General features: G+C 38.1%; 2 protein-coding genes across 5 annotated transcripts in view; one reads left to right on the plus strand and one right to left on the minus strand.

Annotated features, from left to right (window-relative positions):
• dysf (dysferlin, limb girdle muscular dystrophy 2B (autosomal recessive)) overlaps positions 1-468 on the minus strand; it is a 77,632-nt gene extending 77,164 nt beyond the window's left edge. For 2 of the 4 annotated variants that reach the window (XM_053233141.1, XM_053233143.1), the window contains exon 1: positions 147-468. In XM_053233141.1, coding sequence (XP_053089116.1) covers positions 147-234 — 88 coding nt within the window. In that variant the 5' untranslated portion in view covers positions 235-468. The remainder of the gene's footprint in view (positions 1-146) is intronic. The other 2 variants (XM_026937048.3, XM_026937043.3) reach the window with 1 other exon arrangement.
• A 5,111-nt stretch (positions 469-5,579) lies between these two features.
• On the plus strand, positions 5,580-11,546 carry LOC113539921 (E3 ubiquitin/ISG15 ligase TRIM25). Its single transcript, XM_026936043.3, has 6 exons — positions 5,580-6,100; positions 6,364-6,953; positions 8,496-8,591; positions 8,691-8,924; positions 9,025-9,172; positions 9,327-11,546. Exons 2-6 carry the CDS (start codon positions 6,366-6,368, stop codon positions 9,695-9,697), a joined length of 1,437 nt encoding a protein of 478 aa, XP_026791844.3. The 5' UTR covers positions 5,580-6,100; positions 6,364-6,365; the 3' UTR covers positions 9,698-11,546.
• Positions 11,547-14,162: the final 2,616 nt, after the last annotated feature.

Raw genomic sequence — 14,162 nt, forward strand, 5'->3', positions numbered from 1 at the left:
GTGTGAACACATGAACACAGAGATACAGAGACAGGGGACGTCACAGACCCACTGGAGGACAGAATGAATAAAGCAAAATGCTAGAAATTGTTGCTGCCAGCTATTTATCAGTACTGTAGCCCCTTTCCCTGGACCCTCATCCCTACCTTCATATGTGACACAGCAGTAGGCATCTGAGATGTCCTCATCGTGCGTCAGCACATTCTGGGCACAAAGAATAAACACACGCAGCATGAGGAGACAGCAGCACCAGCCCTGTCCACATCCACCACCCCACACTAGTCAAACACAACCCAGAGGCGAGGACACTATGCGTCTAGATACAGAGCAGGCTGGATGATTCCTTAAGCAGACAGCAGGAGGAGAGAGGAGGAGTGAGGAAAGAAGAACAGAAAGTGAGAGAGAAGAGAGGAGTCTGTGGCAGACTAGGTCTGGGATACCAGCCTACTGCTGCCAGTACACACACACACACACACACACACACACACACACACAGAGTCAGAGTTAGAGAGCCTGACTCATGCATACACACCGACACACACACACTGACCTTTCAATCATAGATGGTATTCCCCTTAAAGGCAAAGAGAGCTTTTCACACAGTGTTTTAATGTAACATAGAACAAAAAGAATGAAGTATTGAGTATAAGAATAAAATCACAATATAGTTATATGCAGTGGATATAAAATGTCTACATGACCCTGTTTTTGAAAAGAAAAAAAAAAAGAAAGAAACCAAGATAAATCAGGTCATGTCTTTATTCACCTTTTATGTGATATAGCAACCAACAAAATTTAACAAATAGAAACATTTTGGGGGAGAAAAGAAAAAGAAAAAACTTTTTAAATTTATTTTAACTCTTTTATAATGTTACTGTGCCAGAATTAATCAATCTCTTGTATTCTTCGTGTGTCTTGGCTATGGGGAAGGGTGGCTTTTGGGGCATAATTCTTAAAGATATGTTTGCTGCAAAAACAAGACACTGATTTAATAGATCTGGAGCATTTTAGCTAGGAAGAGTGGAATAAAATTGCCAAATTAAGATGTGCTAAGTAAGTCTAGCGATTTCTTTTTGCAGAAATTCGTGCCTTGTGCTTAGATGTCTCTTTGCTATTTTGTTTGTTTGTTTTTTTTTCATTTCTTTTTATTAGAATTTTCCAATATACAACACTGTCTCAATATGTGAACATTAGTTATACAAGAATTCACAAGCGTTAATAAATGAGACACGAATACATAAAAAAAAAAAAAAAAAAACGAACAACAGCAACAAAAACAAAACAAAAACCTGCACATACAATATCAAATTAAAATGTTGCCTTTTACTCTAGTGTTGAAATATTCAATAAAAGGCTGCCAAATGATATTAAAAAGACCTTCTTTTTGTCTCAATGAGAATTTGATTTTCTCTAGTTTTAGATGTTGCATTGTGTCCCTTAAAACTTGTATGTGAGTTGGTGGATATTTACTCTTCCAATTTAATAGAATTAAACGCCTGGCCAATAATGTAACATAACATAAAACATTCCTTTGTTTGAAGTTTAGACATAATCTATCATCAGGTACCCCAAACAGTGCCAACACAGGATCCATAGGAAGCTGTATCCCAAGTACTAGTGACAGAGTTTTAAATATCTCTGTCCAATAAAGGGTGATGTTGGGGCATTTCCAAAATGTATGACCTAAAGATGCAGGGGCATGTCCACAACACTCACAAGAGGGATCCACTCCAGGGTATATCTTGAATAACTTTTCTTTCGAGAGATGTAGTCGATGTAGAATTTTAAACTGAATAAGGCCATGTCTACTACAGACTGAGGAGGAGTGAGCCCAACCTTGAGCATCTTCCCATCGATTTACTGTAATATTTGTCGATAAGTCATCATTCCACGCTTCCCTCAAATGGTCCAAAGTGGAAGTACAGTCAATCTGTGAAAGGCTGTGGTAAATTTTGGAGATAAACCCCTTTTTAAGTGGCTCTTGAAGAAATATTTTATCCATAGCATTTTCTTGTGGTTGACTGGGAAAGGAAGGAAAGATCGTCCTCACAAGGTCACGGATTTGTAAATATTTAAAAAAAATCTTTACTATCTATATTAAATTTAAGTTTCAATTGGTCGAATGTAGAAAAAATCTTGTTGGTAAACAAATTTGCAAATGAATGAACACCCTTGGAGTCCCATAATTTAAATGTGTTTTCTGAAAGTAACTTATGGGCTTGATTATTAATCAATGGTGTCTGTATTGAACAGCAGTTCCATTTAAAGAATCTCCTAATCTTTTGTTTGTTTTTTCTCTGAGCTCTGTCATTGTCTGTTATCAGTTACCCAATGATGTCATTACATACCTCACATTCCAAGCCTCATGTACGTTATCAGGAAGCCATTGATCATTCTGCTGCTAGATTGAATTAAGATGGACTTCTTTACTAGTTCACTGCATTTAATTTGAACATCGAATAAAATTTGCACATTGCAGTGTGAGTAGTACATAAATATAGCCGGTAGTTGCCCATGTAAATACTGAAATATTTTACTTCCGAATTTAAAAATTGCACATCAAGTAAAAAGATATTTCCCATGACAAGACAGACATATAGGTTTCAGAAGTAGCAAAGATCATTAAGCACAACAAGCTCCAATCATTACATCACAAAAACTTGCTTTTGTGTCTTTGGATGTCTTGTCAGCAAGCTAGCTAGCTTTAATATGTAGAGAGATAATGGTATTTTTACAAAATATTGCAGATATCCTTACAAGCAGATATTTCTTACAAGTATTTTTTATTGAAACTTTTTCAAAAAGTTTGCACTGATTTATAGGAACGTCTAATTTAATATGCATAAATCCAAAAAAGCTAGTCTTTGAATGGTGTTACAATTAAAATGTTCATTTCACTGTGAAGACATTTAGAAAAAAGATAGTTGGGATGTCATTTCTTTATTATTTTATCAAGAAAATACCATGCACTATTATAAAATTTATTATAGAATCAACATTCTGAGAAATTCTGTAATCAAATTGTAAATATGGATAGGACAGCACACATAAAATTTCATGAATGCCGGTCATCTAGCAACTGAAATTTTTGACTCTGAACAAAGAAAAAAATAGGGAAAAACAAGTTTAAAAATAATTATGATTTCAGGTATTTCCACAGTTTTAATTGTGGTTTATAAAGTTCATAAAAGAACACACATATTCAGGGATACATTACCTGATAAGTTAAAGCCTTCCTCAAAGTTGCTAAGTTATAGTTGCAGATGATGTGATGGTTGTGAGTGTATAATGATAGTGTAATATACATGTTAATGCTGAGTTCTAACATTTTTATTACTACAGTTTACGAGTAGGCATGTTCTACAGTCAGGTCCATAAATATTTGGACATTAACAAAGTTACTGTTAATTTAGCTGTGTACCACAGTATATTGGAGCTGAAATTACATTATGCATATGACTTTGACTTTCAGCTTTAATCTGAGGCTATTTACATTCAAATATGGTGAGCAGTGTAGGAATTACAACACTTTTTATATATTTGGATGACTTAAGTCTTTCTAGCGATACACTATTAGATAGCTGATCTTTGACTACAAAGGCTGCAACCATATACCACTCTAATGTCTTCCAAGAAGCGAACAAAGTATTCTCTAAACCTGACAGCATAAATAAACCATTGACAAAATTAGCTCCCTGACAGCACTAATAAATCTGGGTGTGGATTCGGTGTTATTAATGTTATTGTGTGGCACAGTGGCACAGCAGGAAATGTTGCCATCTTATAGCATAAAGATTGGTCCTGAGATCTGGTTATTATCTGTGTGGAGTTTCACATGTTCTCCCCATTTCTGTATGGCTTTCCTCTGGGTTTTCTGGTGTCTTAAGGGCCTAGTGTCCTTGAATAGGCTCTGGATCCACCGGGTGATGGACCAGGATAAATCAATTACTGATTTAAAGACTGCCAACATGAACTAATTAATTGAATTTTCAATCCAATTTTATTTGTATTTAAGAATAGACATTGTCGCAAAGCAGCTTTACACAAATATGGATATAGATTTAGATCCCTATTGAGCAAACTAGAGCTGGAAACAGCAAGGAAAAAGTCCCTGAAGACGATATGATGAAGAAACCTTGTGAGGAACCAGACTCAGATCAGAACCCATCCTCTTCTGTGTGACACTGGATAGAGCATGGTTATAAATCATTACAGTATACATGTGTAGAAGAGTAAAAAGCAATCAGTACTGAGTGTGTTGAAAGGATGTTCATTATGAGCATCAGGATCTCAGCAGCAAAACACTAATGTATAAAAACATAGAACTCTCATACTCCTTTATATTGTAAAATACCTTCTGATTTATTATTAACTTCTATATGATCAACTATTGCCACTAACATTCTAACTATATCGAACTATCTAGAACACTGCTACCTGTAAATGTAATTATTATATCCTCATTTGCACGAATTGCACATATCCACATGCATGAATGCATACATTTTATTTTATATTATTATTATTTACTATTGGTTTATCTGTTGTAGTATTGTTCATTTTTTAAACAGTGGCCTATCTACTGTATGTGAATGTTAATCTAAATCGGCTATCTGAACCTGGAATATTTGTTTGCACACAAAATAAAGCTTCCAGTAGAGAATGTTACAGGCATAGACATATAAATACATAGACACTGCACTGGCCGCTGGATCGTACGTCAACGTTATTGGACATACTGGACCAGGCAACTTGCCATAAATCTCATAACTGGACTGGACAAAAGATGCCTGACTCATCTGCAGTTTATTATTGTACTACTCATACACTATTTATTATTATTATTATTATTAGAATTATTAGAATTATTATCACATAAAATTTTATTGCTGTAACTGTAAATGTTTTACTGGATCTATAAAGGATTCTGTTTTGGAATATATCTGTATCCTTTTATTGCTGTAATAATATAGAAAACTGACTGACTGCCAGTGTCTCACTATCTGATTTGTATTTGTTGATTTTGTTCCATTTTCTCAGTGATGGTGAATTATTGCTACTTAAAGATGCACTATTTTGAGTTGTGTTCTGACCTGAAGCACAAGAAAAGCTAAAATGATGGGGTTGAAGACAGAAAAAGTCATTTCCACAATGAAAAAACTTCATGCACATTTAATTATATTACATTAGGGACATCTCCACAATTATTAACCAAGAAAAATAAGCCAAATCTATGCTTCTCTAGCGTGAGTTTTCACAATTCCTTATGACAATGAATAATTTTCCAAGTCTAACTATTGAGATTCTAAGTAACTGGAGACAGAACATTTTTATACTCCACGCAGATCATAAACCACTGAAATCGGTTGAGAAATGTAAACGTGATTGTGCTTTTTATCCAGAAAAACATCAGCTTCCCCGTTTACTTGCTTTTGTTTACAAGGCAGTCTTGCCCGCTCCAATATGGCGGACGCGTTGACGTATCGCAGCAATGTCTGCGATTACAGGAACATTAATTTATGTAATCTATATAAGGCTAGATAGGAGAACTTCCTGTTATGAGACTGTGAAAGAACGTTACAGGGACGTTCCCGGAATGTTAGTTACAAACAAATAAAATGCGACCTTTTGCTAATGTGCCTTGCCAGTTTTCATATAACCAAAGGAGGAACGGTTTATGTTTTAAAATGGTTTAAACTTCCCCAGAACGTTTCGGGAACAGGGCCGACATTATTATGTGAAATTCAGCGTTATGAAATGGTTCCCTGAAAATAACCAGAGGGCTACCAAAGCTAACGTTAAGGAAATGTTGTGTGTCTGGCGGGTTACGGCGTTACTACCGCGGCGGGGCCACCAGAGGGCGCTGCGGGTCCAGGTTAGCTGAAAGGTTTCTACCGCCGGACTGAAGAAGAAAACTACACCACCGTTTCCCAACACTTTCAAATCAGGAGAGCTGTTGAGCAGGTGGGCAGTGGGCGGAGCTTAGCTGAGAAATGGAAATAAAATTGCCACACACACGAAGTACCCTGTGAAGCTCGATAATATCAATTATTCTTGTAATTCAGACAGAAGACTAAGCTTCAACTGAACAGGAAAACAGGTAAGTGGAGATACAGTAGTTTAGACAACATTAGTATAGTTGCTTTTTGTTTGGTTTTTTTTTGCCATAGTTTAATCTTAGCCACGACACTTGTAATATAAGACAAAGGCAGGTATTAAGTGTTATATGGAATACTTAGTATTTTAAGAAACCAAGATTAATACAAAATGAAAACACAAATGTTTTTACATAGTGTGAATGTGACAGTGGCTAAATGAGCCAGTTTTATTTTGTACAACTCTGATAAGTTTTCTCCTCATTAGCAATGGCTGCCTCCAGCACTTTTGTATCTGAAGAGCAGTTGCAGTGCTCAATCTGTCTGGAACTATTCACCAAGCCTGTCTCTACTCCATGTGGACACAATTACTGCATGGTTTGTCTCAACAAATACTGGGACAACAGTCAAAAGTACGATTGTCCATTCTGTAAGAAAGAATTCACCAAAAGGCCAGAACTTTGTGTTAATACATTCATATCTGATCTGGCTGCTCAGTTCAAAGAGTCGGTGAAGGTGCAGTCCAGCGCTCGCACAGCGAAGCCTCGTGCTGCACAGGGACACGTGCCATGTGATGTCTGTCCTGAGCCTACGCAGAAGGCCCTGAAGTCCTGTCTGGACTGTGGTATGTCGTTCTGTGATACACATCTGGAGCATCATAAAATCTCAGCGAAACTTAAGCAACACAAATTAATCGATGCTGTGAAGAACCTGGAGGACTATATATGCCAGAGGCACCAGAGACCTCTGGAGTTGTTCTGTAGGAATGATCAGAAGTGTGTGTGTCTGTTCTGCACTGAGGGAGAGCATAAGAGCCACAACACCATTCCTATCGAGGAGGAGACTGCAGACAAGAAGGTGAGACACACCAGTAAGCTAGCATTTGTCAGCATGGCTGGCTAATAATTGCATGAATGAACAGGTGTACAGGTGTTCCTATTAAAGTGGCCATTGATTGTATACAGCTTAATAATAATGCATACATATACATACAGTACATCATCCACAAATAGTACGTTTTTCAAAAGGATTTATTAGGAATTTTAAATACAATATATACACTCCATGCCCACTTTATTAGGAACACCTCTTCACCTGCACAATCCTGCAGTTATCTAATCAGCCAATCATGTGGCAGCAGCACACTGCGAAAAAAAGAAATTATGCAAATACAGGTCAAGAGCTTCAGTGAATATTCACATCAAACATCAGAATGAAGAAAAAGTGTGATGTCTGTGACTTTGATCGTGGCATGGATGTTGGTACCAGATGGGCTGGTTTGAGATTTTAGAAACTGCTGATCTCCTGGGAATTTCACACACAACAGTCTCTAGAGTTTACACAGAATGGTGCAAAAAACAAAAAACATTGAGTGAGTGGAAAACGCCTGGTTGATGAGGGAGGTCAGGGGAAAATGGGAAGGATATAGAAACTCTTTACAACCATGGTGAGCAGAAAAGCATCTCAGCATGCACAAAACATTGACCCTTGAGGTGGCTGGCCTACAGCAGCAGAAGACCACATCAGGTTCCACTCCTGTCAGCCAAGAACAGGATTCTGAGGCTACAGTGGGCACAGGCTCAGAGAAGTTGGACAGTTGAAGAAGAAAAAAATCACCTGGTCATTTTCCAGTCTTCAGCTTCCAGTTTGGGTGAGTCAGTGCCCATGGTAGCCTCAGATTCTTGTTCTTGGCTGACAGGAGTGGAACCTGATGTGGTCTTCTGCTGTTGGAGCCCATCCCCATCATGGTTTGATGTGTCGTGCTTTCTGAGATGCTTTTCTGCTCACCATGGTTGTAAAGGTTGCTTATTTGAGTTACTATAAACTTTCTGTCAGTTCAAACCAGTCTGGTCATTCTGCTCTGATCTCTCTCATTAACAAGGTGTTTCACCCTACAGACCCTCTGCACATGGGATGTTTTTTGTTTTTCGCACTATTTTGTGTAAACTCTAGAGACCGTGTGTGTGAAATTCCCAGGAGATCAGCAGATATAGAAATACTCAATACACACCAACAACCATGCCATGGTTAAGGTCACAGAGATCACACTTTTTCCCCAATCTGATGTTTGATGTGAACATTAACTGAAGCTCTTGACCTGTATCTGCATGATTGTATGCATTGTTCTACTGCCACATGAATGAATGATTAGATAACTGCATGAACATTCAGGTGTTCCTAATAAACTGGATGGTGAGTGTATATAGAACAGTTAAAGTGGTTGGTTAAAATCAGGATGATATTAATCAAGGATTTAGAATAATGTGTGCTGCAATTAAGTGTAAAATTCCATTGCCAATACTGAAGTGTATTAAAATACAAATAAAAAGACAAAAAATGTGATAACATGAGGATTTTTCATCAATTATTTGTCACATGAGTGTTTTCTTCCATCCACAGACTAAGATGCAGAAAACCCAGGCAGATGTTCAGAAGATGATCCAGGACAGACTAAAAAAGATTAAAGAAATAAAGCATTCTGTAACCCTCAAAAAAGTGAGTTTTAACTAAAAACCGACTACTGAACACACCACATTTCCTGCTTTTTATAACGTAGCAGGGGAAAGTGATGATAATTTTGCAAATATATGTTAGAAAAATATAGATAAGGAAAAAGAGGACAGCGCTGAAATCTTCAGGTCTCTCATGAGCTCCATCGAGAGAATGCAGGCTGATCTGCTTATGGTGTTGGAGGAGAAACAGAAAGACATAGAAAGGCAAGCTGAAGGGTTTGTTAAAATACTAGAACAGGAAATTGCTGAGTTGAAAAGAAGTGACTTGGAGCTGGAGAAGCTCTTACACTCTGAAGACCACTTCCACCTCCTCAAGGTGAGCGCCCTTGTCTGCTCAGAGAGCATGCAGTACATCACCTGAACAGCACTCTCCATGCTGAAGAATTTCTCTTCATTTCTTTTCTGATTTACTGTAGGTTTACTTAACATTATTCATCCCTACGTCCACCAGTAACTGGGATAAAATTGAAATTAACAGCAGTTTGAGTGTGGAGGATGTGAAGAGAGATTTGCTTCATCTTCAGCAATCTGTCAACAATACAACTAAGAGGATGTCTGGGTTAAGTGAGTAACAATGCAGTTGTATTTTTGTGTTTTATTGTGCTGTGAAAGAGTAATTTCATCTGTTCCATTGTACTTTACTTAATGGCTTGTAGCTAAATTTAGATTTTGCAGTGTTGTGATTTTTACAGTCTGAGTACTTGTTTGTATTCCACAGGAACCCTTGATTACCAAAAAGAAGAGATAAAAAGGCTGTTGAAAACTCCATTACGAAAAGGTGACACGTGGTACCTAGTAGACAGCAGTTGGTTCAAAACATGGAAGAAATATGTGGGATTTGATAGCTGGGACACAGCCAGTTTGGGAGGCCAGACAATTTACCCTGGACCAGTGGACAACTCAGGACTCTTAAAAGATTCACTCTCTATCAAGGAGTATCTAATTTGTGAGCTGGACTACATCCTTCTGCCTAAAGAGGCATGGGGTAAACTGATAAGCTGGTATGGACTGACTGAGAACCAGAAGCCTATTGCACGAAAAGTGGTTGAGCAAGGCATGTTTGTGAAGCACTTTAAGGTGGAGGTCTAGCTCACTGAACTGATAGTATGTGAATTGAGCAATATGGACCAAAGTATAAATTGGGACTTCAGCAAAGCAGACACAGTAGCATGTATTGAAGAGGAAATGCACAAAATCTTTGATATTCCTGATGGGAAGAAGACCAGGTTGTGGAGTAAGTATATCGCTAATACACTGGAGTGTCTGGACTGCCCTGGTAGCAGCATTCAGGGTGCTGGTCTCTTCCAAGGACAGGTTGTGCTTATAGAACAGAGAAATGAAGATGGGGCATGGCCATGAGATGCAGTTCCACCCCCCTGCCAAAAATCTCAGAAGGGAAACACCTGAGTGGAGCATTATGATCGTTAAAAGAAACTAAATTCTGTTGATTGTTTGTTATACTTTAATTTTTTTTATTTAGCATTTATGTTCTTTGCACTATATTGGATATATTCTATTATTACATATTAATTGAAAATATCATTGGGGGCATGGTTTATTGGTCAGCACATTTGCCTCGAACCTCCAGGGTTGGGGGTTCGATTCCCACCTCCGCCCTGTGTGTGTGTGTGTGTGTGTGTGTGTGTGTGTGGAGTATGCATGTTCTCCCTGTGCTTCTGGGTTTCCTCCCCAGTCCAAAGACATGCATTGTATGCTGACTGGCATCTCTATATTGTCCAGGGTGTGTGAGTATGTGTGTGATTGTGCCCTGCAATGGGTTGGCACTCTGTCCAGGGTGTCGTTCCCCCCCACCCTTGTGCCCAGAGTCCCCTGGGATAGGCTCCAGGCTCCCTGCAACCCTGTGTAGGCTAAGCAGTACAGAAAATGGATGGATGAAAATATCATTGGCATCATTAAGCACACAGGAATAGAAACATGTTTATAATATTAGTTTTGCTCAAAAGAAAATTGATATAATGAAAAAAATGTGACAATTTGATATAATTTCACACAATCGTGGGTGTATTTGAGCTTATATGATTTTGGGTGTATTTGGGCGTATATGTTTACAGAAGAGGGCAGTTAGTGTGTGCTAGATACACCCTCCCTGGATAGCAGCTGTCATGTGATGCGGAGAGCTAGATGGGAATTAGCAAATGATTTTTTTTTTTTTCAACCATTAGAGCTCTCTTACTTGCAGTCATTCCAAAAATGTAGTATTTTATTAAAATGATATGGATGTGATAGGGATAAGTATGCATGTATGTATGTATACTTCATCAGTGTATCACACAGGTTTTGACATACTGTATATGGAGGCATTGTATGTATCACTGTGTTCAGAATAAATATGAGATACTGCCACAAGAATGACCTAGAGATGAGTACAAGCAATAACACTCCATGCCATCTCAAGCCAAGCAGTAATAAAGAGTTCAAAGCTCATATACATGAGCAGAATTAGATAGATTCTCTTTATAGATTTCACTATCTATTATAACCAGCAATGATGTAGTTGATTTTATCATGAGCTCCAGATGTAACGATTGCTCTACCAACACTGGCTACATGACTATTCTTTTGAAGGAAAAAACTTTTTTTTTTTTTTTCTATCACTTGTAATGTGCTTTGGGTTGCAGCCTACTTCAGCACACTGAGAATTCTCACACTGTGCTGTTATTGATCAGTCTGAACACACACACTGCCCTAAGTCAGTGGATTTAACATGGAAGGTAGGAGACTATTGATCACACACTGAGAAAGGAGCTATTCCTTCATTTATACAGGCCATTATTTTTATTAAAAAGCTTGCTTAGACATCAGTCATCATGAGTCAAGGGTAAAATAATACATCCATGGTAATATTAGATTCCAGTGTGCAGTAATCATGAAATGGACCACTGCAGACAGAGCTGCTTGTGTTGTGTATGATGTATGAGGGTAGTATGTGATGATGGTCTTCTTAGGGTGCAGCCTTTATTCTTGGATGTGATTCATGATTGTACCTACAACTCTGTTTTGTTATATGTATATAATTGAAGTTAACACATAGCACTATGCTAGCAATTACTTTCAGTGTGCTAGAAAAAGGAGAAAAATAAAACTCTGGGTTAGTACAGGATTCTGTTTAGGGCCCCCAAAAGCACTAAACCACACAAAAAAATTAAGCATTAAGTAATTACAGGTCTAGTGTTCAAGAAGGATCAGGTCTAATGGCATGTTGCCCAATCCTGCTAGATAGGGATTTCAGTACCGAGGTGTCCTATAGAGCACCGGTGGCCAACATACTGCTCTAACACCCTTCGGGTTTGAGCCTCAGCTAAGCTGAGTATTTTTAATGCAGGGGTGGCTCAAGCTCCAGCACCACCAAACTGCCACCATCAGAACCCTGAGCAAGGATCTTAACCCGCTTCTCCAGGGGGGCAGTTTTATGGCTGACCCTGGGTCCTGACCCCAACCTCCTTGTCAGCTGAGATATGTGAAGAAAAGAACTTCACTGTATAGGTTATTTATTTATTTGTTTGTTTGTTCATTTGTTTATTCATTTATTCGTTTTTTATTATTATCAGGGGGCCTGAGCAAAGGTGTGTAGGCATTCTACCTTTATTCTACCTTTTCTTCTTCTTCTTCTTCTTCTTCTTCTTCTTCTTCTGGCTAGGGTGTCTATGGCAGCCCATAGAGCTGTCTGGTAAAAAAAAATTGTGAAATTGAACACACACTGATTGGGGAGGGTCTAAGGAACATTCTGACCAAATTTGGGCCAAGTGCTGCCAATGCTTTAGCGCCACCATTGGGTCAAATTTTGGCCTAATTTGGAAGTACGTTTGTGGTCATCGTGTACCATGTGTTCAAAATTTAAAAGCCAGACATCGCTGGATTCCCTGGGTCGAGATTTAGATTTTAGAAATTAGATTTTCCGCCATCTTGGACTTTTTGTAAAACTTGTTTTTTCACTACTCCTCCTACAATCCAATCATCAATTTTGTCCAAAAAAGGCCCAGACTGATGAGAAAAAAATATCAATACCTTAGATGTTTTTAAATTGCAAGAAGAAGAAAAAAATTTAGGTCAGAGCAGTAGCAAACACAACTACAGGTCAAAGTAGCAACAGACAACACCACAGGTCACAGCAGTAGTGCCAGCTGCAGCAGCAATGCCACCCTGCTGCCCATTTGTTCATATAGACCTTTCCTCCTACAGTCAGACAATTCCACCACTGTCCATGGTCAAAACATACACATCATGAGTCAAAGTACAAATCACTCTTTAATCCCTTTGCCTAAAGTTATGGCTCTGCTTTCCTGTGATTGCTTAGGCAACAATTATAGCATGGCTTTGAATGTGCGGCTCACTGAGCTGCTTGCAGCTTTATTATTATCATTATTATTATTATTATTATTATTATTATTATCATTATTATTATTATTATTATTATTATTATAAATAAGGCAACTCATTTGTGAAATTAGCTGTAATTAGGGCTGGGCGATATCAAGATGTAATATGGATAAATTATGTCTCCGTATGCTTTTCTGAGATACCATTATATTTAAAAAATATTATAGTTACAAACTGACTGGAAGCAGCTGATGTGAGAGAAAAAATTTTTAATGGTAGAATTTTAACCATTAATACATGGTTAAATGGTAAAATTATTTTCAGTGGTAAAGTTTTTACATTTACCAAATTACAAAATTTACTAAATTAAATTTTTTTCAATATTAAAAAAAATGAATATTTTTAGTAGACATTAAGTAACATGTCATCAAACAGGTTTTTTTTAACTACTGTGTTGCTGGAAAAATTGTTAGCAAACCTACACTATATGGCCAAAAGTATGTGGACACCTGACCACCCTTATGTGCTTGTTGAACATCCCATTCCAGATTTAGTTCCCTTTTGCTGCTATAATAACCTCCACTCTTCTGGGAAGGCTTTCCACTAGATTTTGGAACATGGCTGTGGGGACGTGTGCTCATTCTGCTACAAGAGCATTAGTGAGGTCAGGCACTGATGTTGGGTGAGGAGGCCTGGGGCTCAGACAGGGTTCCAGTTCATCCCGAAGGTGTTCAGTGGGGCTGAGGTCAGGGCTCTGTGCAGGACACTTGAGCTCTTCCACTCCAACCTTGACTAACCATATCTTCATGGAGCTCGCTTTGTGCTCAGAGGCATTGTCATGCTGGAACGTTTGGGTCCCTTACTGTAGTTCCAGTTAAGGGAAGTCTTAATGACACAGTATACAAAGACTTTCTACATGATTGTGTGCTTCCAAATTTGTGGCAGAACTTTAGGGAACGCCCACATATGGGTACGATGGTCTGGTGTCCACAAACCTTTGGCCATATAGTGTATTACAGTATATAATGTGTGTATATATATAAAATTATGCATATCTTGTATGATTGAGATAAGATATGATTGTCATATTTCTCATCCCTAGGTGTAATGCATGATTAGACTAATGTGAGCCCCTCACAGACTCAACTGAATGTGAAAGTCACACAGCAGTTTTTCCTGGATACTTGATAGTAAGCCATTATTTAGTAAGACCAGG

This window comes from Pangasianodon hypophthalmus, chromosome 4, assembly GCF_027358585.1.
Source record: "Pangasianodon hypophthalmus isolate fPanHyp1 chromosome 4, fPanHyp1.pri, whole genome shotgun sequence".
Taxonomy (NCBI): domain Eukaryota; kingdom Metazoa; phylum Chordata; class Actinopteri; order Siluriformes; family Pangasiidae; genus Pangasianodon; species Pangasianodon hypophthalmus.

What these genes read in the sequence shown, in the direction of transcription:
- LOC113539921 (XM_026936043.3), top strand. Translation starts at nt 6,366, where the DNA reads ATGGCTGCCTCCAGCACTTTTGTATCTGAAGAGCAGTTGCAGTGCTCA. An exon ending in AGGAGACTGCAGACAAGAAG is followed by an intron (nt 6,954 to 8,495) that starts GTGAGACACACC and finishes TTCCATCCACAG; the next exon opens with ACTAAGATGCAGAAAACCCA. An exon ending in TAAGAGGATGTCTGGGTTAA is followed by an intron (nt 9,173 to 9,326) that starts GTGAGTAACAAT and finishes TGTATTCCACAG; the next exon opens with GAACCCTTGATTACCAAAAA.